Genomic DNA, 26392 nt, shown 5'->3' with positions numbered 1-26392 from the left:
GCACTGCACTAACAGTGCAGCTTGTGGAAACGCAGGATGAGAAGGCACAGGACGCTGGCCCCAGGTAGCTGAGGTGCACATCAAGGGTGCACATCCAGTGAGCCTAGCCCCTTGCCTCTTCCCATACACAGAAAAGAGCCAAATTCCTTAACTTGAGATATCTGGTTTTCTTTAATTAACAATCTTTTGACATTCCAGCTACCTGCCATTTGTTGCAAAAAGTCCTGTATATCCTGGTTTCCCCCGAACAGTTTTCTCAGCCTTTGTCTGAGATGCTGTCTCTCCAGGGTTGAAGTCCTAAGAATGTCCACCAAATGAAACATAACTCTCAACTTTCAGGTTGTGCTTCTTTTTTTTTTTTTCCATCGACATTCTCATTCGGGTAGTCTTCCTTTATTTCCACATTTGTTATGAACAAACCCCAGATCCACAGTAGCGTTGGAGGCGGAAACGTGTGTGTGTGTGTGTGTGTGAGTGTGTGTGTGAGTGAGCCTGGGATAAGAAGGAAGAGCAGGGAACACGTCTGTTTCTTTACTCCTGTGTTTTGTTCGAGGAGTATTCTCCATGGATGTAGGGGTGGGTGTGGCAATGTCCAAATCCTGTTTGCTCCGCCTGCTGCTGAGCTGGACCGCATTTCCCAGCCTGCCTTGCAGTTAGGTGTGGCCACAGGCCTGCCGTCTGCCCGCGGAGGGAAGGAGTAGTGATGTACACTACCCCCAGGCCTAGCTCCTGGAAACCTTCCTTGCAATCCTCACCAATCTCTCTTGCCTCACCTGCTGGCCAGATGTAGAGGGTGTGGCGGAGGATCAAAGGCCACTGAGACGGTGGGGTCGCTAGGTGGGAGGAGGCGGGTGTGGCTCCGAACCCTGCCAAGCCACCTTGGATCACCGTGACGTGAGCAGGAAACACCCTTGGATTGTGTTAAGCTGTGCAGATCTTAAGGTGTTTGTCGAGACGTTAGCTCCATGCTTCGACCTGTTGGAAAGCCAGGTGTAGCGGCTTTGTTACCGAACTCAGATCTGACTGCTCACTGCTTAGAAGTCAGTATTCAAGAGGCAGATATTGGCAGAAAGGAAAGTTGCTTTAATCGGAGCCCCAGGAAACTCATACCCCTGGCTCCAAGCATCTTCCCTGGATGCCTCGCACCTGGGTTTTGGGGTCAGTCCTGAGGTGGTAAATGAGAAACTTTGGTTGAGGCTGTGTATGTGTACACGAGTGAAAGGTATTAAACATTTAGGGGAAGCTTTGACTATACAATTTAAGAAACAAATAATAAACATCAGCTTTTATTTTTCTCAGGACTGTTCACAACAGCATTTATTATATGAAGGGATTTGATTCTTTTCTTCAGCTCTGCTGCTATTTGTACACGTGACCCAATTCACATGGTAGTTTAAAAGCTACCTCCTTCTCTACGCGCCCTAATACTTTAGCCCATGGATGGAGTGTTAGAAACCACGAAGCCGACTGGGTCGCAAAATCTAGGGAAAGCCTTTTTCATTCCACTTTGTGGAACTCGCAAGTTTGAGGCACTTCAAGAGCTGAGAGCCTTCTGAACTATGAAGGGAAGCTAAATTATAACCAGTCAAGTTAGTGCTTTGCTGTATTCTGATAACAGTAATTTTGTAATGTATGCATAGCACAAAATACAAAGAACTTTGGAGATGGAATTAATTTTGAGTACATTCTCTGCTACATGAGAAACCTGATTTGGGGGCAAATTAAAAGTGCTTTTGTAAGGTTGCTATAAAACTATAATGAGATAATATATGAGTAGTTTTTCTTTAGTCTTTTTTAGGCGTGTATGTGGCCAAAACCACGTATGTGACAACACCCCACCCCACCTTGCAGATTTGGGGCCTGAGACTAGAAGCGGGCTATGCATCACTTCCCAAGAGGAGTTTCACGGGAGGACACAAGACCCTTGGTTCTGATGTGGCTCAGGAGAACAGGGTACAGACCCAGGGGGAGTGCGTCTGGGTGGGTGTCGTGTAGCCGTGCCCAGACCTTATTCATCCCAGGACGGCACAGGGGGCAGAGGCCCTTGGACTTTCTCGGCCACAGAGCGGCCTGAGTTTGCAGCAGAGTGCTCTGAGCCCTGGCAGGGCTGGGGAAGCGCTCACGAGGACCAGCCCTGTAGTCGGGAGCATGGAGCGTCCAGGGGACCAACCACGAAGGCCCAGGAAGGACGCATACATCTTGCAAGCTGCCAGCCTGGAGGAATGGTGATCAAGGACCAGGCACGTCACCTAGCCCGGGACTCAGACACAGCCCCTGGGATAGCTGGCGACGTGTGATTTGTTTTCCACCAGCTGGCCAAAGAGGTGAAAGGAGAAACTCTTTTGTTATAGAAAAAATGGCAAATGTTTTTTCTTGTTCTCCTGAGCCTGTGGAATGAGCTTCTGACGCATTCGTCTAGGCCTGGGTGGAAGATGATTTTTATCTAAGCCCAGGTGGGAGGCAAACGCCCCTCTCTTCCCTTTCCTGAGGGAAGGGTTCAATAACTAACTTGCTAAGTGAAAACCCACACAGCTGTGGCAATATTTTAAGTCAAACGTATAAAGATTTTGGAGTAAAACTAGTCCTTTCTGCAAGAATGAGATTCAACAATACCAGCCCATCACTAGGTATGGTCATCGCCATCCAGCCTATGTCCTGCCAGCCTGCAGAAGATCCTGCAGAAAGGATAACCAGGTCACGTGCTCTGTTTCATTTCTCCCAGGCAGTGAAGACACTCTGGAGCAGAAGCAAAATGACAGACGCTCCTGGAGTCACCAGCCCAGCAACCGTGCCTTTATAACCCTGGCCTTATGTTTCCAAATGATGGTAAATATCCAGCTTCTTTCAAAGGTTAAACCCAGATAAATCAGCCAGTAGTACAAGTAAACTGTGGGCACTTATCTGGACTGTCTGTCTGATTAAGGTTGGAAAATCCACCAAAATTTTTTTTGGCTGTGTCAGTGAAAGTTGTCCAGATAATTTCTGATCAAGGAAAGAACAAAGCATCCGTAGAATGCAAGCAGGAATGAAATGGGTTAAAGACACAGGGAGGATACATCGTGATACAATGAGCCCATTCTAGGGCTGAGCTCCCGGATCTACAGACCAAGAGAGAAGTGGGGAATGGTACCTAATCCCCATAAAGGGAGATGCCAAATACACCACCACCCTGAGCAGGTCCTATCAATTTCTGGTCCTTTCCTGGGTGTGTGGTCTCTGCAGGGTTAGCAAGACTGTTCCTCATACAGCGGCGTCCAGGCTTAGGTATGAGGTAGATAAAGTTCATACACACTACCGTCCTCCCCTCAGATGGGCAAGCATCTGTAGGCTGTGTTTGGTAATTCCATTCCAATCTCTCCCTCAAGGCATTGAGACTATGGGAGGTACTGGGATGATCATTTGAAAGGCACTTATGAGAGTTCCTCACCAACGGCCTTCTGGAGCATCTCTAGCGCTGGGTCTACCAGTTGTTCGAGATACTGCTTCACAACGGTCTCCAATGTCTTGTAGTTGACAAATCCGAGAAGTTCCTTGCCTCAATACTGCTTGTCCTATTTTGAGACTTCATGAATGATGTTCTTAGCTGCAACATAAAACAAATCATCAGGGTAAATTCCAATAATTTCATGAACATTTTAAAGATAGGCACTTTTTCTCAAGTCTTGATTACCCAATGAACCCTATGACAATGTTTCTAAACAGAGTTTTTTTTATAAGGAAAAAAATATTCATGGTCTGATAATGCCAGTTGGAGAAATACTGACTTTTAAGAACCAAAAATTTTATTCTATTCAAAGGTGTTTCAGTTGAGAGTCATCAACCCAAGAAAGAAGTTGAATGTTTATAATTGGTAGGAGAAACTGATTCATTAAATGAAAATAGAAACTCAAAAATTCTTATGGCACTTACAGCTCTCCCAAGAATACATCCAGACTACAGCTGGAGGACTCCTACCATGGAAGGAAGAGTGCTGTTTTTATCAAGTGCCAAAACAAAGATGCACGCACGCACGCACCATGGGCACACACCCTATTGGCATTTGGGCTGCAGCAGAATGGAAGTTGGAATTCTGCCAGGGGAAGCAAGGAGTTTCTTGTCAAAGCATTGACCTCTCTGGTCTTGGATTAGGGGTGAAGAGGAGGGAAGAGACGGGGTAAGTGAAATTGCCTCGCCTCGGAACAAAGGAGCAGAAGAAAGCTGGAAGTAGGTGGTGGAATCGTCTTCTATTGAATTGGTGAGGTCAGCGCACCACACTGATGGGTGGGAAGCTGTTACAGATACTAAGGGGTCCCTCGTGTGGGCACAGTCAGCTCTTCGCACACTTTTCACGTGCCGGAAGTAGCTTCTGGTCTTGGTAAACACCATGCTGCTTTTGCGGGAGCCTTGTCCCCAGACTCACCTTTTTGGGGATTGGCTGCAAGTATGAGTATCCAGTTTTTAAACTCCTCTCTGATTTTGTTATATAAGCGGGACTCTTTCTCCTTTACAATTCCTTCTCCTTCTATTAACTTTTCAACGTCCCGATTAAACACCTTAATTTTCTGAAAAATGAGATAAAAGCATCATTCTGGGCTGTAATCATATCACAGAGCTGGGATCTGGGACAGCTGAGTGTGGTGTGGGACCTGGGGTTTCAAAGGGGTCCAGTGACCCACCAGCCACTTCATCCCCCGGTGAGACCCAGGGAGGGCAGGGCAGGGCTCCCGCAAGCCACAGGCGGGGAAGCTCGCATATAGGGAGGGCCACCACAAGATGTGCAGGGCCACCAGGAAGGATGCGACCATCTAAGGAGAAGCCAGTTTCTGTGCCCGAGGGTCACACGGGGTCCCCGGTAATCTTCACCTCCATCAGAAAGAACATTTTATAGGCTTCGTTGCTGGGGAGGTTATCTCCACACTGGCGCAGCTCCTCTGTCGCCCTCTGGTGACTCTCCTTTATTTGATTCTCTAACAAAGGGAGCAATTTCTGAACAACAGAAGAGCAAACAACGAAAGCCCGCAGACTGATGAGCTTTGCTGACAAGTTTTGCAGGTGTATGGGCAGAGTCTCATTTGAGAGCATTTAAGGGGATCCGGAATTTCTATTATTGTGTGAAGCCTGTTGAGATGGACCCCTGTTAAGAGCTCGAGAAGGGCTTTGGATGCAATGCTATGCACTACAGCTTCAACCGTTTGGTGTCAAGAACTTTGCAGTTCTGTCAAGTGACCAGAGCGGGGAGGAATCAGATGGCGGCCAGTTTTTGTTTTTGTTTTTTTGCTGTGTTTGGCTCAGTGCTTTTCATTGAGAGGAGAAGTAACCTTGTGCTGACTTTAAAAAACGCACAACATGGACAATGTGAGTTAAGTTTTATTTGGGGCAAAATGAGGACTATAGCCCGGGAGACAGCATCTCAGAGAGCTCTGAGAAACTGCCCCAAAGAGTTAGGGGGGGTTGGTCGGTACATATGTGGTTTTGGTGAAGGGGGAGTCCATGCCATCAAGAACATATGTTTTGCAGAAGGTTCTGCTCGTCTCGTGAAGTTTACTGCTAGTCACGAGGTGCAGACGTCACCATGAAGGATTTTAGTGCTCTTCTAGATATGAGGAGATACAAGAATTGGGCTCATAAAATCTTCTGAGAATATCTAACCATCTGAAGACCTGTTCTGCCAGTTTTTCCCAGAGCACAGAGGGCCTCATTCCTGATCTCCACCCTGAACTCCTTTCAAGGGGTGTTGAAGGTCAGCAACTACAATAGCTCATGATTTAATCCTTGTAGAGGCAGATGGCAAGTGCCAGTTTGTAGCTGATGCTTGAATATAATGGAAGACTTCTTTAGCAAAATGTTATGTTGGTGGTCATTTGAGCATTACAAACTGATGAATGGTGCTTTGGTAGAGGCTATGTCTGTGTGTCGCTGGAAGGCTGGGTACAGTCCTAAGCGGTCAACGTTGCTAACAACAATTTAACAAAGAGGAAGAGCAGGAAGGATGCAGAGGGGCACCAAGGAGGGTTATCTTTGGGCCAAGCATCATTCCAAGCCCTTCACATCGCAGTGAAGCCCTGCACTGCGGTACAAAGCATGTGTCTTCATTGCCTCTTTTTTCACAAGAGAGGCACCTTAGGCTCAGAGAGCCAAACTGCTTGATATCATTGCTGAGCTGGTAAGCAGTAGAGTTCCACTTTGCGTCCCGTTCACCACCTTTACAGCCCGAGCAGGTAGACACTACAGGTAAAGACACCTGTGTGAATGACGCTGGTACAGCCAGCCAGGCAGGATGAGCTCATCGAGATTTAGATGCAGTTTGTGGATTAGGGTACCAAGACATCCATAAGGTCTCAGCCTCTCTCTCTGTCTCTCTCTGTCTCTCTCTCTCCAGTTTGTATTTGTATCTCTAGGCAGAAATGTATTAACTTTTTCCCTGATATTTCAAATTATCATAATTGAGTCTTGATATAAATTTTTTAAATTAATTTAAAATAGTACACCACGTAAATTCAAAATTGTAAATGAAATATTTAAATGTTGAGAACTATGTTATGAAAAAATTATCAAGATGCAAAGTGTTTTTGCAAAAAGGATGTTTTTCTCAATTAGACACTTCACATCTTTTAGGATGGTATTATCAAAAAAACAAAAGACAAGCGTTGGCAAAGATGTGGAGAAATTGGAGCCCTTGTATACTGTTGATGGGAATTCAAAATGGTGCAGCCACTAAGGAAAGCAGTAAGAAAATACCTTTAAAAATTAAAAATGGGACTACCATATGATCCAGCAATCTCACTTCTGGGCATTTATTCAAAAGAATTGAAATCAAGATCTCAAAGAGATATTAGCACTCCTGTGTTCATCGTGGCACCATTCACAATAGCCAAGATGTGGAAACACGTAAATGTTCATGGAAAGGTAAATGGATAAAAACTGTGGTAGATATATGCAATAGAATATAATTCAGCCTTTTTGCAATATGTGATAACATGAGTGAACCTTGAGAACGTTACGCTAAGTGAAATAAGCCTGTCACAGAAAGACAAACACTACATAATTCCATTCACGTGAGCTATCTAAAACTCACGCAATCAGAGAGTGGGAATGGTGGTTGCCAGGCGCTGGGGGGAGGAAGAAATAAGGACTTGCTAACCAAAGGGCAAAAAGTTTCTGTTATGAAAGATAAGTAAGTTCCAGAGCTCTGCTGAAAAATATTGTGCCAATAGTTAACAATACTGCATTGTTCACTTAGACTTTTGTTAGGAGGGTGGACCTCATGATAAATGTTCTTTCCACAATAAAATTAAATTTAAAAATATGTTTACACGGTGCTTACTAAGCGCCTACATGATTCTAAGGGCTTTACAGATATTTAATCATTGAACAACCAACTTTAAAGAAAGGCAAATGTACCAGAAGGTTAAGCCGCTCGCCCAGGGTCACAAACCAGGTGGTCTGGTTGCTAAGTGTTTGCTGTTAACATAAATTCACGAAGGACCCAGTAGGATCATTTTTCCAGTGCTACTGTGAGTGCCTTTCCTGCAAGGGCTGAGTCCCAGCATGTGGGCACCCAAGGATTAAATCTCAGATGTTCAACAACAAAGCACTTCAGCACACTTTTTTATCCAAGACTTAACTTCCCCAGACACCTTGAACAGTGGTTTTCAAAGCGTGGTCCCTGGGTCAGCAACGTCGACCTCAACTGGGAACTTGTTAGAAACATAAATTTGGGAACTACACCCCAGACCTCAGAAACTCTGGGACAGGGCACAGCCGGCTGGATTTTAACAAACTCTCTCGCAGATTCCGCTGCTCCCTCAGGGTTGAGAACCATGGGTGTGATTATTACAGAATCTTCTCTCTGTTTGGTGAGCAGAGTTTTCTCTCCCTGTGACCCCTAACACTACTGAAAACGATCTGTTTCTTCCATTCAGGGCAGGAGCAGAGAGGAACAAGGAACCAGGGTGGTATGTATAGAGTGCTGGCCAGAACATGTGCGTGTGCCATATTATTTAATCCTAACCGCGATACTGTGAAGCATTAGCAGGATAAGAAAGCAAAAACTCAGCGAGGCTGAGTCATCTCCCAAGGGCACAGAGCAAGTAGCAAACCTGGTCTGCAAAAACTCACCATTTTCCCACCGTCTCTCCTTAAAGCAGGAGTGACCTCTATATCTTATTACCCTTCTCCCCCTGAACTTGCTGTTCAGGAAGAGCAAGTTCTTAAATAAAGTGAAAGGAAAAAAGTACCCGATTCAACGGGAAAAATCCCAGTGTTTTGCAAGATTTTGTGGGACTCAGATGAGAAAGAAAGTGAAGACATTTTGAGAAACCAGAGTGTGCTCTGCCTTATGAAATACCCTATTACAATTTTTCATCAGAGTCCAAGAAAACATGGTTTCTTTAAGTAAGCCAATAATCTTAACACCGAAATAAAGACGAGGGTAGGTTATGCTCATTGTATAATTTTTATATATAATTTGGTAGTCATCTATGCCAATTCCGGCAGGCGGGGCTGCTTTCCATGGAGTCCAAGGTTGTCCTAAAGAATCTTACCTGAAGTGCGGATGTGTTTGAAAGAACGTCATTTCCTCCTTGGTTGCTTCGGCCAAGCTCAGCTTGTTCGTGACCTCCTGCTGACCCCGGCACTTCACTATCATATAACCTCTCTTGAGATGGTATGTGAGGTCCTGCATGACTTTCAGGACACCTTTCTCAGCGCCCTTGTCCGCTAGATCTGGTTTGGTCAGGATTCCTGTGAGGTGATTAGAGAAGGGCACTGGAGAGTTTGGTCCTCTAGTCAAATATACCGAATGCTGCTAGGCTACGGGATCTTTTATCGGCCATGATCAGCAAAGCCTCTTGCAGCCTTGATGGCCCAGCGCCTGACAGCCCGTTCAGTCATTCATCCCATCGTCACTCCTCTTACTTGTACTTTTCTTTACTCACCCATTCACTCAGCTCATGAACTGCCTTGTGTAATTCATGTAACAAATGTCTCTTGGGTGGTTGCTGGGTGCGAGACACTTAGGCGGCATACTTCATCAGAACCGACCCACTCCATCACCGTGCTTCCAAAAACACGTCATCCCCTACTGTAAGGAGGGCCTGTGCCCTCTCTCTAATGTCTCCTGTCGCAGACTCACTCTGCCTCTTCTGGTGGGAACCTCCTTCGATGTCCTCCCTCCTTCCTCTCTCATGTTCCTGCCCTCACTCCTTCCTGCTCACATTGGACCAGAAGCTTTGATCTCCAAGTGACTGTGTTCTTGATGGATGCTTGCTTTGCTTCCACATTTGGGCTGTTGTGAATAAGGCTGCTGTGTACATGTGTATACTGCATTTCCTTTTTAAACCTAGCACACTGTTCTCTATTTCTGCACTTGACCCTAGAATGCATGGAAAGTTTGCATTGATGTTATAATGCTGTCTGGAATATACTGAGGTCAGATTGTGTATACTCTATGGTTATGGTACTTGGCTGAATTTATAACAATAATAGCTAATATTGAGCAAGAACTTTTGGTTATTAGAGCGTGTGGCTAATGAGAAGAACAGAAAACTATTACTGGTGTTATTCAATTGCTGTGGAGACGCTGCTATCCAAATAGATCAATCTGCTGAACAGATGATGTTGTCTTCTGTGGTCATCAATAAGACATCCCTGATGACTTCTAACTGCACAATGACTCGTGACCCGAAACCTGAGTCTTCTCTCTGGTTCCATGTGCTCTAGACACCTGTAAAAGTCAGCAGCTAACAGGGCACAAGTGTAGTCTGGCATATAATAACACATTACACGTGAGCTGTATTCCCCTAGCGTTATTTTTATCCTAACTGGAAAACTAGGCATTTGTTGAGGAAAAAGCGGAAAAGGCAATGATATACTGAGTATCCATTTAGTGGAGGAAAATGACTTGCAAATTTTCAGGAAGGCAAACTCAACGGGTAGGTGAAGTGATTGGGAGAGAAGTGATATTGAATAATAATATAAAATGTTTAAATAGCATATAAAACATATAAAACATGTTTTTATATATATAAAACATATAAAACATATAAAAAATATAAAAAATGTTACATATAAAACATATAAAAAATGTTTAAATAGCAGCCCAAGGATATGTAGCCAGTAAGTGGTAGAACAAGGATTCAAACCCAGGAAGTCTGTGCTCTTAAACCAAGTCCCCTATAATGCCTTCCACAGTGACTTTTTTAGAAAAAAGAAATTGAAGGGAACCCATCTACCCCAGGAAGCATTCTGCTTGAATATAAATTCTGCAGACACCTGTGCTCCAATGTAAGCCTGGAAGAATGTTCCCTGAGTCTGTTCACGCAGGCCCTGGGAAAGTCTTTTCCATGCACCAAGGACTCACAAGAACTTTACCTGTGGAACTGCAGAGCTGATGGGTCACTTTCTCCTTTCTGGACCACTGTGGGAGAACAAATAAGGCATTTCTCCTCCCCCATCCAGAATGGTTCAAGAATGCAAACAAGGGACGATAGGAAGGAGGGCAAAGAACCTCCAAATGTTGGCCACACATCTAACCCTGACTGTCAGTGAGGGTGACCCATCTGCTGTGCTCGGCTCCACCCCGAGCCCATGGAGCTTCCCTGGGAACAGCACTTGGATCTAAGGCAGGATGTGGGCGCCTGTAACAGAGCTACATTTCAGGACCTTCTAAACATATGAGGGGTCTCCCCCTGGCTTCCTGTCCTCTAGAAGCTTGGTCCTTTCTTCTTACCTATGGTCTTGTCTCCATCGGGGTCCATCTCCTGAGCCATGCTCAGTGCCTCTGTGGTGGCGATGTCCACGTTGCAGGGGACCACCACTAAGTTGATTGCTGCCTCTGGATGTACTTTTTGACAAGTGCCTTGATCTGATGCCAAGGAATCACAAAGGAAGAACACGTCTCTGGTCACCCAAGAGCACGGCTAGACATCCCAGAGCGTGACCCAGTTTTTACACTTCTGGGCTTTGGCTTAGCCTGTCCCCTTCCTCTGGAATGTCCACCCACTTGCCCTTATTGAACTCTCTGTTGATGTCCTACTTATCCTCCAAAGCTCATCACTGATATTTCTTCTTTCTCAAAGACTCCCTGATTCCTATGGCTAGATGAGACCCCTCCTTCATCGACAGATCTTCCCTGTGACAGTCCTGAGACTATGGCAGGAAGAAGCAGCATACTCTGACCCCAGGCAAGCATCTTTCTCATACCCTAGGAAGTCCCACCATTTGCTGAATGAAGTGGGGTAAGAAGTGTGGAATTAGTCCCTTAACGCAGTAAGGGAAATGACCTAACTACACTGCTCCCAGAGAGACAGAGAATGGTGATATGGATATAGGAAGAAAGAGTAATTTAACTGCCCAAGACAGTGGAGCTAGCAGAGACCCCATCCAGAAAGGACCGACACAATCCTAGTTGGGCTATGGTTGAGTTCCCAACACTGGAAGTGCCTCCCGTCAAAGGGAGGAGGGCAGTTAAATGATCCCAGTCCTAGGGCAGGAGGGTATCGCCTTCTCCCCAACCTCCACCTTGTCCCTTTACACCCTGGACCCCAATCCCGCTCCTGAGACCATCCTCGTCTCCTTGGCCTCTGTGTGAGCTGGCCTGGCAAAGGCTTGACAAGGCTGCTCTTGGGGTGAACCCAGCCCAAAGATCATGTGTGACTCTGGCATCCCAGTGACGACTGTGTCCTCAGGCAACCTTAGGGGGGAAGGTCTTTGGCAAAGAAGCCCAGGGCTCAGTGGCTGTCGGTTTGTGCTGGGTCACTGCTGGTCAGCAGTTCTCATTCCTGTGCGTTGTGCTGGCCTTTCTGCCCCTGATCAGAGATAACAGTCTGAGTTCCGATTGACTTACGTAGCGTTAGTTTAAAAAACTGTTGCTAAAATTGGCAGATCCCATGTAAAAATCCAATTTCTGGCTTCTTTTAAATATCGGGATAGTGGTAACCCTGGGCCAACATTCTCACAGGACAACATTGGGCAGGGCGTCAATACCTATACACCTCCAGTGCCACTGAGTCAACTTCTCCTGTTTCCATGACCTACCAGGCCCTTGTCAGAATCTGAGTATGAGGCCCCAGCCCTAGATGGTCCTACCCCAGCCTCCTCCCCAGCTACTCAGAGTGAGGGCTGGGAAGGTGCACCAGAGCCCTTGAGGCTGCCGGCAGAGACCTCAGAAGTCTCCGAACTTAGTGTGGGACCCGTTCCCAAGTTCCAGAAGGGCCCATCTGCAGTCCGGCATCACGGGGCTGGTTTCCCACGGCCACCCTGGTGATGCCGGGAAGATCAAGGAGGGTCAGATCTGGAACCTCAGGGGAGGTGATCTCCAGACTAATGAGCTCGTGGCTAATGCCAACTCCATTCCCAGCTACGGCCTCCTGGGCTCCAGAGACCGAGAGGAGAAAAACCGAGAGTCCAAATGAACAACCCAACTTAGCAGAAGCAGTGAAACCTGTGGGCAGCTACATATTTCACCTATATTTGGGGACAGCCCTGTTGTGAGAAATAGGCAGGGAACTTAGGGCACAGCCCTGATGAATTGCCTAATTCTCTAGAGATAGAAGTTGGGGTCGAGGTGATGACAGCGAGGCTGTTCCTCAACTTTTCCTGCCTTAATTATCATTCAGGGTCACGACCTAAGATATGAGTTTGTAACTTTGTACTGAAGTGTACCATAGGTACCGGAAAGTACCCATTGTCTTAAGCACGTGGCTTGGTGAGTTTCACGTTTCACAGGCTGGACCCAGTACTGGTGCTTATAGCTGAGGGCTCTTCCTTTTCATTACCATGTGTTATTCCACCCTGTGCCTCGATGCAGTCTACTGTTGATGGACATTGGGTGGTTTCCAGTGGGGGGAGGGGCGATCACAAGGGCGCTGCTATGAACATTCTGGAACCTGACTTTTGGTGCACCTTTTGGCTGGAGTTTGGGGGCATCATGGGGTGGGCACCCCTCCAGCCTTAGTCGATATTGTGCCAGTTTTCCAAAGTGGTTACAGCAACTTGCCCTCCCATCAGCAGTGGACCAGCATTCCAAGACGCTATTCTAAAGAGACTCATTATAGCTCCTCACACAGAACGTTCACCCAAGCTGGCACCCATGGTGCCCTCCGAGTCTTGCCCACAGAGCTCATGGCTAGAGAGAGTCTGGGCAGATCTGGACAGGGCTGCAGGATGTGCCGGGCACGAGGCAGCCCAGGACAGGCACGGCCAGCACAGAGAGTGCAGACCTTTTATTATCTGAAGCTAGGAAACTTGCCAATCGAGGGTCTTAAGAAGCTTCTGTTCCAAGGGATGGATGCTAGAATTGGGGCAGTACTTCTCTATCTGGGGGGGGGGGGGATCCCTCTGGTGAGCCAGCTGAGACAACAGGATTCTCGGGGTGCTGAGCCCACGGAGTCATGTAAGAACCCCAGCCTCAGATGCTAAGTTCATTGCTTGGTAAGGAAGAAGCCCATCTCCCTGGAACGGAAGCTGTGGCTGCAGAGTTTCCTGTTATGATCAGGGTTGATTTTCGCCTGCCTGGCTGAGCCCAGCTTGAGAGCAGGAAGGGGGAGAAGCCCGGGGGAGGGGTGGGCATGCTCAGGGACCTAGGGGGCAGGGTTGCGAGGGGGTGACCTCCAGGGTCCCCTCTGAGCAGGTACAGAGGCGGATTCCAGAACTGAGCCTTTTGATCATTCTGTGCTTACCTAAGGCTAATCTCAACTGTTGGCTATGCTTCCAGAAAAGATGGGTGGGTGGGGTCAGCGTTGGGGGAAGCTGCATTGGATGGGGACAGGGACGTGGCCACAGGCAACCAGCCACGTTAGGTTGGAGCAGCTCCTTGGGACACACATACCCAGCAGTGACCAGGGTAGCTGGGACCTTGGGTCCTGTAGGGGACAGTTCCCAGAGGAGGGGCAGGTAAACTGAGACCCAAAGGAAGAGTAGGAATTAGGCAGGCAAGGAGGAGGGACAGCATGTGAGGGACGGCATTTGAGGCAGGGGCACTGGCACATGGAAAAGCCTGGAAAGAAGAGACGGGTGCTTGCTGTGGAGCTGGAGAGGCCCCGATGACCGAGGATGACTGGGGTTAGAAGGAGCCGACCTGTAGCCGCCCGCGGGGCCCTACCTTTACGTATTTCCCTCTCTGCCTGAGGGGTCTTGCACCTGGAGCTCCGTCTTCTGGCAGCTGATTCTCCCTGTCCACTTGCACTCCTGCTTTGTCAGTTTCAGCACCAGCGGTGGTTATGATTCCTGAGACTTTCCCAAACATCCTGTTTCCCTTAAAAAGAAGAGTTCACACGTGCCCTTTGCTCTTATTCTCCCCGGTGTCCCCAGAGGCCTCGTCTGAAATCTCCAAGCCCCATCACTTTCCCCGGGGCCCTAGAAAGGCCTGGGGCATGGTCCGGGTGGAAGCCCAGGGCCCGGACAGGCAGGCTGTGAAGCGGTGAGATCCGCCTGACCCTTTCGGGCCCCTCCAAGCCTCTCCCGTTCTGGTATGGAGGCAGCACACAGCACTGTCCTACAAGGCAGGTATGCCCAGGGCTACCTGCCTGCCTCACAAGACTGCCATGGCCACACTGGCCTCCAGACTCTCTGCTCTGTTGTTTCTCTCCCCAAAATGCTGAACCCAGGGCGGAGGGGAGGAGCCCTGTCCCCAGTCTGACTCCATCACATGTCAGGCACTGGGGCTGGTGGGAAACTCACAGGAGACTCTGGAGTAAAGGACCAGCTGCCTGTAGTCAGAAGGAGGCACAGGCCAGGGCGCTCTTACTGGGGGCTGTGCAGGGTCCTGGCAGCCCTCGGCATCCCCACTCCCTCCTCTGTGCCCAGGGGGCAGCACTGGCCCCCTGGGTTCTGGTTGGGTTTGGCTGATGGACAGTGCTGGCAGGAGATGGGAATGAGGGAGGGAACCAGGACAGGGGAACCTCTACCCACTACAGGATGCCATCTCCTTCCTTGGTTTTTTCCTTTATAATTATTTTATTAAATCAGAAATGTACAACCGCTTTTTAACTCTACACACACTTTAAAAATGTTTAAAGGAAACAGGGACTTCCCTGGCGGTCCAGTGGTTAAGGCTCTGCACGCCCAACGCAGGGAGCGTGGGTTCGATCCCCGGTTGGGGAACTAGATCCTGCATGCTGCACAGCATGGCCAAACAAAAAAATGTTTTTAAAGGAAACATTGTGTCTTATCACACCATGATCCTGGCCAATAGCTTCTCAAAGCCTTGAGAAAATTCTTCAAAAAGACTTCACATGTTACCTGAAACTCACAAATTAACAAGATCAAAGAAGAAATGCTTCTACACTGTTAGAAAGATGACTAGAAAGAAACCGACTGATACAGGCCCAGTGATGACTACTGACAGGTGAAAGAGGACTCAGAAACTAGGGGCAGCAGGAACACCCAGGGCCCTGCCCCCCGGCCGCCTGCCCACACCACACACTCCAGACGCAGCCGTCCAGGGCTTGTGGGAGCTGCCCTCCCGGGGGCCTTCCTGGCGACCTCTCCTGAGCCCACTGGTCCCCGGGATGCCTTGTGGCTTGCAGGAGGCTGGCCCGGCAGAGCTTATCACTGCCTCTGGGAAGGGCGACCCCCGATAGCGCCTCCAGCACGGACCTCTTGCCCGAGCTCTGGTCTCCAGTGACAGCGATGGCGGGCAGGACCAGGCCCTGCTCCACACCCAGGGCCCGCAGGGAGTCGATGAGGTCACTGCAGGGCCGCACCTTCTCCTCGTACTGGTTGTACAGGTTGTTCTCAAGCCCCTGGAAGAGACACCACAGACTTCCCAGTCTTGGCCTCTGGTGGGGCTCCCACCACCTTCGGGAATTTGTGGCCGAATTAGACACAGGAGGGATGAGAGTTGGATCGGGATGTGCCTGCAGGGAGGCCCCTGTGCTCTCGTCCTGTGGAGGATTTGCTTCTGCTGCTGGGGGGAAGTATTTGGCTGGGGCTGGAGATGGAGATGGAGACAGGCAGAGACAGGCCATCTGGCGCGAAGCGGCAGGCGTTCCCCGCTGGAGGGGGAGAGGAGTGGGCCCGCGGCTGCCGAGCCGGGGTGGGGTGGGGAAGGCAGGCTGGCAGTGATGACAGCGTCAGTCATAGCTGGAGGCAAAGCTCCCAGGAAGGAGACCCCGGCACAGGGAACGGAGCCCGCAGATTCATGTCCAGGAAGGCCATTGCTGCCCCCAGAGACTGTGTCTGTCCCTGGTGCTTGTTGGAAGTGCCCAGGAGAGAGGGCGACACCAGTTGTGCGCCTGGGGCTGGACCAGACTTGCAGGTTTTATTTCCCGCCTTTCCCCGCCCCCACAACCCCCGCGGGCTGCTGGGAGGCGCCCTTCCTGGCCATACCTGCACCCGACTTACCTTTGACGTCTGCCGGTCCCTGTTTCCTCCTGGCTGCTGGTGGTTCAAATTCAGCAGACTGAAGCCCTTGGCGAGGAAAACCGGGTCCTTTCCTCCCCCCTGCCAGTTTGGGGGGTACATCATCTGTCCAGGTGCCGCGCCCGGTGGCAGTAGTGGCTGCCGCTGGAAGGAATGCATTTCTTCTTTGGGACAGTGTTGGGAGGAAACGGAGCTGCACGTAGGGCTTAGGCACCAGCTGTCTCCTGGGAAGCTGGTGGGCGCGGTCACCACTGCTCAGAACCTCCGATCTTCCTGGCACGCTCTACAAAGACACAAGTTGGGAACGTGGCCCAAAGGTCCCCCAGCAGACCTCCCCAGGGCTGCATGTTTTCCGGCTCTGCCTTGCCCAGCCCCGTACAACCCACCCTCTGCACACAGGGGAGGCCAGGAGCCCAGAAGAGGCCCCGTCTGCAAGAGGGGCAGATGGCAACACACAGGCGCAGAGCACAAGAGGGGTCTCCATGGGCCCCCAGGGCCTGGGGACGAGCGAACTCCACGCTTCCAAAGGAGAGTTTGAATGTCCCACTGTTACTTCTGATGGGCTCCGTGTCACCTGAGGTTCAGGACTGGACAGGAGACCGTAAGGTGCAGAGAGATGACAGGCAGCCCCTCCTGGGTCCGTTTGAAGCCAATCTCTGCCCTGCCATCACTGTTTCTCGCACAGACTAGGTCAGGCTGCTGGGGAGCCTGGGAGAAATGGTTGACTGGGTCTCTTGCTTCTCCATGGGGACTATAATCAGATAGTCAGCACCCTAGAAAGAGCTGGCGGTATTGAGTGCCGGCCTCACCTAGCGCTGCTCTAAGATGCTCATTTCATTTTCACAACAACCCTACGTGTTAGCTGCCAATCTTCATTTTTCCAGGTCAAGAAGCTGAAGCACAGAGGTCCAGTTACTGGCCTAAGTCAGGGCCCAGAGGCCAGCCAGCGGCTCTGAGTCATGAACCCTCTCCTGCTATGACCTCCACTGGGAGCAGAGTGGATACAGCGAGTGGAATGGCTCCACACCCCCCTACCAAATGCATGTCCACCTGGACACGTGGATGTGACCTTATTTGGATAAAGGTCGCTTGCAGATGTAACTGATAAGAATTTGGAGATGAGGGTGGGCCCGAAATCCAAGAAGAGACAGGCAGAGAGGATTTGAGACCCAGAGACCCACGGCCAGAGGGCAACAGAGGCAGAGATTGGAGGGATGCTGCCCCAAGCCGAGGAACCCCAAGGTGGGCAGGAACCCCAGAAGCTGGGATAGAGGCCTGGAAGGGATGCTCCCTCACACTTCCAGGAGGAACTAATTCTGCCGACGCCTCGACCTGGAACTTCCGGCCTCCAGAACCAGGGGAGAATAAATGTCTTGTTTTATGCGTCCGAGTTTGGGGAATTTTTTATGCCAGCCCCAGGGCACTAAGCAGTGGGGAGGATTGGAGTCTTGAGGTGGCCCCTCCCCCGTAGCTGGCCTTTGGGGCGTCCACTGGTACCCCGTGTCCAGCTGTGATCCTGCAGTCCAGCCCTCCGTCCGCCCCTCTACTCGAGAGCGGCCCCTGTGCACACATTGTGGCCCTTTTCCTTCTAAACCCCTGGTCTCATCATGTCACTGCCCTTTCTAAAAACCTCTGTCATGTTTTCTTTCAGAACAGAGTTCCTAAAAAATTTGATCCTAACCTACCTTTTCATATTTTATAGCATCTCTGAATGCTGGGCCGAACAGCTTGTCTTCCTCAGACTGCACATACGGACATTCACGACTTTGTGTGTGCCACTGACCTGTTTTTAAAAATGAGGGTGATTTGTTCATTCATTCATTCATTCAACAAGTATGCTTTGAGGACTGATATGGGCTGAGTCATGTCCCCAAGTTCCTATGTTGGAGTCCTATCCCCCAGGACCTGAGTGTGTCTGTACTGGGGATATGGCCTTTAAAGGGGAGATTGAGGTAAAATGAAGCCACTAGGGTGGGTCCTAATCCAATCTGACTGTCTTTATGAAAAGAGGGGATTAGGACCCAGAGGTGCACAGAGGAAAGAGCACGTGAAGACACGGGGAGAAGATGGCCGTCTACACACCCAGGAGAGAGGCCTCAGGAGAAACCAACCCTAACGACCCATTGATCTTGGACTCTTGTCCTCCAGACTGTGAGAAAATAAATTTCTGTTGTTTAAGTCACCCAGCCTGTGATACTTTGTTATGGTGTCCTGAGCAAACTAATACAAGGACCTACTATGTGCCAGGTAGTTCCTGCCATGGGGGTACAGTGGTGATCAAGCCAGATAAAGTCCCTGCTTCTAGTATATACATTCTGTCAGGGACACCCCACAAACAAATAAGCCAACCAACAATGATATAACCCCAGGTGACGATGAAGTGTCTGGAAGAAAGGTAGTTGCTTATAGAGCCAGGGGTCAGCTGTCAGGGGGTAGGGAGTCTGTTTGAGGGTGTGTCCATGTACAGGAAATGAAGGAGCAGAGGAGCAAACATTGAGGACCTGGGAGGAGCCTTCCTGGCAGAGGAAACATAAGTGCAAATGTCCTGAGGTCAGTATGAGCTCAGGGAACTGGGAGAAGCACCACTTTCTCCTGGGGGGCTCAGAAAGCCCAGCCCAGGGGCACCTCCTTTCTTGGGAGGGGGCTGGCCTCTCTGCCTTGTCCTGTCTGGGCTGTGCCCTGGCCTTTCCTGGCATTGTTAGGGCTGGACCTGACACTTGGGTTTGGGCTGGAAGAAGGCAGAGAAGGTCTTCTACCGGCACTCTTCTGAGTGGGCAGCCCCACTGACCCGGAGACTGTAAGCGAAGGGGGATCCCCAGGTTTGGCCCTGCTCCCCGGGGAGCCCTGCGAAGGCTGTCAAGTGGAAGGAGCGCCCTTACCTCTGTGTTCAAGTCCTAAGCCAGCACTTCTGTTCCCGCTTGTGGATGAAGGGCAGTGAGATCGCTCTGCACAAACTCACGAGTGAATTGGTTGGAAGGCCAGCCTCACAGCCAACCTGTCGGCCGATCCCAACGTTTGGGGCTGCGTGGGAACGACGCAGACACTAGCTGGCCAGGAACCGCTGGCGCCTAGCCCTTGGAGTGCCCCGTGGCGTAAGCTAGCTTTAGAGGAAAGGGCTCTCAGACAGCCCCTCCCTCTGCTTGGGGACCAAAAATAAATCTGGGTTTTTTCCAGCTGTTTTGTATCTTCCCGTTCTTCTGAACTGCTCTGAGTCCCTGTGGTTTAACCTTTGACGTGTTCCGCATCTCACAGTCTCCCACGCTACCATACTCCCCAGTGAAATTCTTCGTTTTACAAAACACCTAGCCTTCCAGCAAGTATCAAGAGAAAATATGATCTCATGCAAAACATCTCTGCTTTTTTTTTTCATTAATAAAATTGCCCTAAAGGACATATCCAGCGCAGTTCCCTGGTGGTCTAGTGGTTAGGATTCGGTGCTTTCACTGCTGTGTCCCAGGTTCAATCCCTGGTCGGGGAACGGAGATGAGTAGTGCGGCCCACCCTCTCCCCGCCAAAAAAAAACCATATCCAGGGATTTATTTAATCTCCTTAATCTAAGGAAATTATAGTAAAATTATATTAACTTGCTTAATATAAAAACTCGGGAGTTTATTTTGCAGAGGGCCCAGATGGAGGAGTTTGCGCTCCTGGTGGATCGAGTGCTTCTTTTTGTCAAAGAGGGAAAGAGACCATCTGCCCCATGCAGCCTTGGCCTTGGGAGTGTGGAGGCTCAGGCCGAGCTGTGGGCAGTCCTAGCTGCCTCAGGCTTGGCTTTGCGCCTTGGCTCCTGTCCCCAAGGCCTTAACAAAGATTACTCTCATGTTATGGTTTGACTGTGGCACTTTAGAGCAGGGCATGAAAGAGCTAGTCTCGGCGAGTCTGTATGTCCTCTGCCTTTTCTGGGGGGAGGGGGTGGGAGTTGGAGCATCCAGGGTGGTGGGGGGAAGAGGCTGCAGCTGAAGAGGCATTGGTTCCACAGAGAGGCTGGGAGGTGTACCATGGCGGAGTATTGGTGTCAGGGCTTCTGTGTGGCAGGATGGGGCGGCAGGATCATATCAAGTGAGGGGCCCCAAGCTCGCTTTAATGATATAAAGATAAGAGGCTGGGCTTCCCTGGTGGCGCAGTGGTTGAGAGTCCGCCTGCTGATGCAGGGGACATGGGTTCGTGCCCCGGTCCGGGAGGATCCCACATGCCGCGGAGCGGCTGGGCCCGTGAGCCATGGCCGCTGAGCCTGCGCGTCCGGAGCCTGCGCTCCGCAACGGGAGAGGCCACAGCAGTGAGAGGCCCGCGTACCGAAAAAAAAAAATAAAAAAAATAAAAGATAAGAGGCTGAAGGCATAAGAGCAGCTGTGGGCAGGAGAGAGATGGCCCGTCCCACACGAGTGTCACTGAGATCACATGCAGAGGGGGTGTCCTGCCTTCCCTCTCATGGGGCAGGACCCAAAGTACTCTAAAGGAACCCTGCCTGTCCCTACTCCCCACCTAGATCCGTGCAGGGGCAATGGGCTGTGTCCACTTACGAGAGCGTGACCAGCAGCCCAGGAGTGGGCAAAGGAGGAGGTGGACGGAGGGAGCACTGAAGGGGCAGGAGGGCATCGTTGTGAGCCACCCGTGGTCCCTTTGTGTGTCCTCCATCACCTGCAAGGATGGAGGCTGTGCTGATCTCCGTCCTAGCAGAGGACAGTTTATTACAAAAGGATGTAACTCAGTCCCAGCCAGAGGGAAGATGCTCACAGGGCAGAGCTGGGGTTGTGGCTCAACCTGAGGACAAGTCAGGAAGCCCAGAGCCGTCCGCCCGCCTGGCCGCACACACCAGCGCAGCCATGCAGCCCGAGCTCGGTCTCCCACCTCCCCCCAGACTGGACTGTCCCCTCGTTTCTGACCACCTTCCAGTCCACCCAGCCCTGGAGTAGCTGGGAGAGCGAATTCATCCCAACATGGACAGCTGGGACCATGGGGACGGTGCCCCCTCTGTTGAAGACACCCCCAAATTATGCTGAGACGACTAACATCACAGATAAGACCCATGAGGGATGAACAGGTGAGAAAAGGGACTTAGCCGAGGCTGTAAAACTGTGTTCCCAAACTGGGGGCCCAGGCATCTTGGGGAACCTCAGCAAACTGGCAGGTACACTTGGGGTCATCAGAACTTCCCAGGACACACAGGGATGTCTGTTGGCCACCACGTTACCTACTATTACTGAGTTCTTTGGACCTAGCTCACGAATCAACAGAACTATTCGGCGTGTCTTTTGGTCGGGGCACCATGAACCTATTACTGAGACAGTCAGGGTGCCCAGGACGGAGAAAATTTGGGAACGTCTGCTGTGAGAGCGAAGGGGAGATTCGGAAGCATCGTGAGGGTGGGTGTGGGTGGAAACTGCCTGAGGGAGGAGTCAGGGATGGCGACAGGGTGGCGGGACAGCTGGCCAGACACATGGACAGGCGGGCTGGGCAGGGAGAGAGGCCAGGAGCAGGCTCAGGTGAAGTCCTCAGGGGCTCGGCGACCACACGGGTGTCTTCTCACGTGCTGTCGGATTTCATTTCTGTTTTCCCTATTTTTCTATAAGATGGGAAGTGAGGTTTGGACAAGTTAAGCACCCGAGACACCATCCCACGGCTAGAAACCCACAGACCCAGGATTCTCATGAATAGTGTATTACTTCGATAATGAGGAGACAGTAGCGCCATTCCGATTTCGAAACCTCAAGTCAGAGCATTACCGTTAGTCATGGGTAGAGTTCGGAAACGCGATCTTGAGGACCAGCCCCTCCTCCCTGGCCCTCTTCCTTTGGACTGTTTTTGCTTCTCCTGTGTTTCCAGTTTTCTACATGCTTCAGTCAGTCCCAGAGGAGTCGCTGGTCCCAGGGGCCTGGATCCCAGGAGTGACCAACCCCCGGCCCCTGGGTCTGGCCTCCAGGACCTGCACTGGCCCTGGATCCTGCCGGGAAAGTTCCACAGCTGGGCAGGCTCACGCCCGCATCGTGGGGAACCCTGCAATTCATTTAAAACTTTCTCCTTTGACAGATTTGCACTGAATCTGTATGACCCCTCACACGGACCTGTGGGGATATTTCGTCTCCCTTCCTAGTAAATAGAAAGTAATTTCTCCTAAAAGCAGAATACAGCAACAAAAATCTTGTTCACTGAGATTTCCAGGAAAGAGGAAGAAAGATGTCATTACTCTCGGATCCAAGTCTAAACCTTCCTTGGCTTAGCCCCTGGCTCCGTGTGAGCAGGCGGGAAAGAGCTCCATGTCTGATTGTCCTGCAAAATCAGACAGTCAGACATGGAGAATGGGTCATGGGTCACGGCTGACCATGTGGCCTGGATTATTTCTTCCTGCTGGCTGTGCGACCTCAGCATCCTGAGATATTTTCCTCAAATAGTGCCAAGGAGCGCTGACAAGGACCAGAAGCTGGAACAGGCAAGGGAGGGTTCTGTTCAGGGTCTCAGGGAGGAACCAACACTGCTGAGGCCTTGATCTCAGGCTTCCAGCCTCCAGACCTGGGAGAGAATACACTTCTGTTATTTAAGCCCTCCAGTCTGGGGTACTTTGCCATGGCAGCCCTAGGACACTCACATACCTTTCTTTGCTGGGCAGACTTGGCATCAATACCTGTCTCTCTCCAAGTAAAACTTTGTACCAGTACATGCTACAAGGGGAATCAGCAAACGCTAGAAATCAGGTGTCCTCGCCCTTCAGAAGAGCCAGCTTTCCAGGACACCACTGAGGGTGGCCACCACTACCATGCGCAAGACGGCTCCTGAAGCACTGAGGCCAGGCTCTGGGGCTTCAATTCTGCCACCGGTTCCAGCGCGTGTGTTTTTCTACATCACCAAGCAGTTAACTCAATTCTGACACTATTTACCAGGCCATGGTATCAGGTGTCACAGGGCTATCAGAGGGGGCTCAGCCCTACTCAACAGCTCCCACCCCATCCTGCTGTCAGCTACAAATTGTCACTTGCCATCTGCCTCTACAAAGATGAGGTCATCCACCACTGCAGCCGCTCACCTTCAACACCCCCTGAATCCTCAGGGTGGACATCAGGAATGAGGCCCTCTGTGCGCTGGGAAAAACTGGCAGAACAGGCCCTCGGATAGTTAGAGATTTGCAGGAGAAGATGTTATGAGCCCAATGCTTGCATCTCCTCGTATCTAGAAAAGCACTACAGTCATTAACGGTGACCTCTGCTCTCCCTGACTAGCAGTCAGCCTCTGTCAAAATGTGCACATGGCTGCACGTACCCCCTTCACTAACATCGTATGTAACACTGACCTTCCCTCCTGCCTCTTTGGAGCAGTTTCTCAGAGTTATCTGAGATGCTGTCTCCCAGGCCGTAGCCCTCATTCTGCCCCCAATAAAACTTAACTCACAACTCTCACGTTGTGCATTTTTTCCCCCCAGTCGACACTGCCCACTTCAGATGCCAATGGCTAGCAGGTACAGGTTGTCACCTGTGCTTCTGAGCAACCGGCTATAGATCAGTCGGAGGTCCCAAAGACCCCCTCCTTGGAGTTGAATAATTTGCTAGAGCGGCTCACAGGGAAACAGTTTACTTACTAGAGCACAGGCTTATTATAAAAGCATTTAACTCAAGAACAGCCAGATGGAAAGACCCAGAGGGCAGGCATGGGAGGCGTGGGGAGCTTCCACACTCCCTGTGAGCGCCAGTCTCCCAAATCACATGCTCACCAGAAGCTCTCCAAACCCGCTTGGGTTTTAAGGAGGCTTCATTACGTAGACATGATTGATGAAATCATTGGCCATCAGTGACTGAACTCAACTTCCTGCCCCCTTCCCTTCCGGGAGGCTGGGGGTGGGACTGAAAATTTCAGCCCTCTGGTCACAGGATCGCTTCCCCAGGCAAAGGGTTCCCATCTCATTAACAAAACACTACGACCTGCAGTCCCTTCATTAACATAACAGAAGACGATGCTGTTTTCACTCCCAAGGGTTTTAGGAGCCCCTTGTCAGGAACTGACACAGACCAAATAATATATTTCTCTTTTTTCCTACATTTGTAGGTATTGTGAAATAGTCACCATGATGAGTTAACATCTGTCCTCATACTTAACATTTCTTTCTTGTGATGAGGACTTTTAAGATCTACATTCTTAGCAACTTTCAAAAATGCAATACAGTATCATCAGCTCTGAGATGTAACGTACAGCACGGTGACTATAGTTACTATATTTCTTATTAAAAATCACAGAGCACAAAGCTCTCTCCCCACCCTGAGATGTGTACCTTCCACGGAAGTTCCCAAAGCCACTTTGTGTCCCCAGGGCCTTCGGCCAGGTCTGGGGAGACGGGTCCCCTTGCGTTCCCAGTCCAGCCACTTCCTTTCTAGAACGTGCTCTCTGCCTGCAGGGATGGCTGGAGGCCAGCACCAACACAGGCAGCTTCAGACACGTATCTTTCTGTCTCCAGCCTTCCGGCCCAAGCTATGTTTACCAGAAAATCCTTTCAAAAGGAAAGCATGTCTGCTGCATGAGGACGTGGTGAAGCATCTCTCCCTGCCCAGCTCTTACCTGGGCACCTGCAGAGTGGAGACCTGGCAAATCATCTCTCTCCCCTCCTCCGCTTCTCTTTTTTTTTTTTTTCCTGGTACGCGGGCCTCTTACTGTTATGGCCTCTCCCGTTGTGGAGCACAGGCTCCGGACGTGCAGGCTCAGCGGCCATGGCTCACGGGCCCAGCCGCTCCGCAGCATGTGGGATCTTCCCGGACCGGGGCACGAACCCGTGTCCCCTGCATCGGCAGGCGGACTCTCAACCACTGCGCCACCAGGGAAGCCCTCTGCTTCCCTTTTATAGAAACGGCTTCTCCCCTTGCTGCTCTCTTTTCCAGCAGCAAGAGAAATGAAACTAATGGCCTGCCACAGATAAGACACTAAAGAATCAATACACTTCCTGGTGACTTACACAGTTGTCCTCAGATGCCTGGTGAGGGTGTGCATCTGAGCTTCCTGGTGGGCTTGTAAACACACGGGGGTCTGCCCTGCCACCCACCCCAGGATCAGATGCCCGAGATTCTGCTTTGCTAACATGTTCTCAGGGAGGTTGGGGTCGGACCACCCTTGGAGATGCGGTCACTTAGTACAGCGCTGTCCAGCAGGACACTATCTGAGATGCTCTGTGCTGTCACTCTCTCCTCATATTAAGCTCTGAACACGCCAAAAAGGGACGTCCACAGCTCCCCGCAGTACCCCACTTGTGCAGTGCGTGCCCTCATACTCGGGTTGGTCCCTGTGCTCTCGGAGAGTTCTTGCTGGGAACTCAGCCCTGAGCTAGCCCCACTTTCTGGTCCTGGCTTGGTTACTTGCACCCCAGGGGGCCCCAAAGGTCTCCCGGCGGCGGCGCTGTGACTAAAGGGGGGTGGGTGAATCAGGCATTGCCATCACCAGAGTGTGGGGAACCGCGACGAGGCCCCGGAATGAGGGGTTGGCACAGGGTGGGGGAAGCCGGCCTCAGTTTCAGTTTCACTCCCGCGATCCTTTCCAAAACAAAAAATAAGATTATAAATTAGAAAATAAATCCTGAGCAGTTCTTTGCTCATTCACTTGACTTGTGGGCAAATTCCCCTTTGAAGAAGAAATTTAGAGGCTAAAAGAATGGTTTTCAAACCCTGTCATGAGGAAGTTACAGGGAGAGTCTCAGGGTCTGTGTCCCGTGGGATCTTTTGCCCAGATCATCCAGAGGCCCTGGGCAGAGGTGAAGGATGGAGGGAAGAAGTGGGCAGCCAACTTCACCACCAATGTCTTGCGTCACAGGGCGGGTGCGTCTATGTTCCAGGAAAGTTACAAGTGAAGGCACCGCACCTCCGTGGAGGCAGCTGGAGGACCCTGCATCCCCGCTCAGAAGAGCATCCCCTTGGCACGCCCCTCATCCTGACAGCATCAGAGTGCTGGGCTGGTTCTCAAGCTGCAGGGAGCTTGATGACGATCCCCGGCCAGAGCCCCTCATCCCTCTCGGCCCACTGACCCTCTGAGGAAGGGCTGGCCTGAGCGTTCATACAGCCCCGAGCCATCTGGAACCAGAATGCAC

At 50.6% G+C, this 26392-nt stretch overlaps 1 protein-coding gene across 1 annotated transcript; it reads right to left on the bottom strand.

The window, feature by feature from the left end:
• Positions 1-2866: 2866 nt before the first annotated feature.
• Positions 2867-26196, bottom strand: MX2 (MX dynamin like GTPase 2). Its single transcript, XM_065875920.1, is given in 15 exon segments — positions 2867-2982; positions 3428-3583; positions 4400-4541; positions 4843-4965; positions 7055-7088; positions 8523-8721; positions 10709-10804; positions 10807-10843; positions 12171-12352; positions 14081-14106; positions 14108-14195; positions 15515-15722; positions 16324-16505; positions 25668-25713; positions 26167-26196. Coding segments are annotated over 15 exon segments (1665 nt in total).
• Positions 26197-26392: the final 196 nt, after the last annotated feature.

This window comes from Phocoena phocoena, chromosome 4 (genome assembly GCF_963924675.1).
Source record: "Phocoena phocoena chromosome 4, mPhoPho1.1, whole genome shotgun sequence".
NCBI classification, from domain to species: domain Eukaryota; kingdom Metazoa; phylum Chordata; class Mammalia; order Artiodactyla; family Phocoenidae; genus Phocoena; species Phocoena phocoena.
This window is presented reverse-complemented; position numbering and strand designations above follow the sequence as displayed.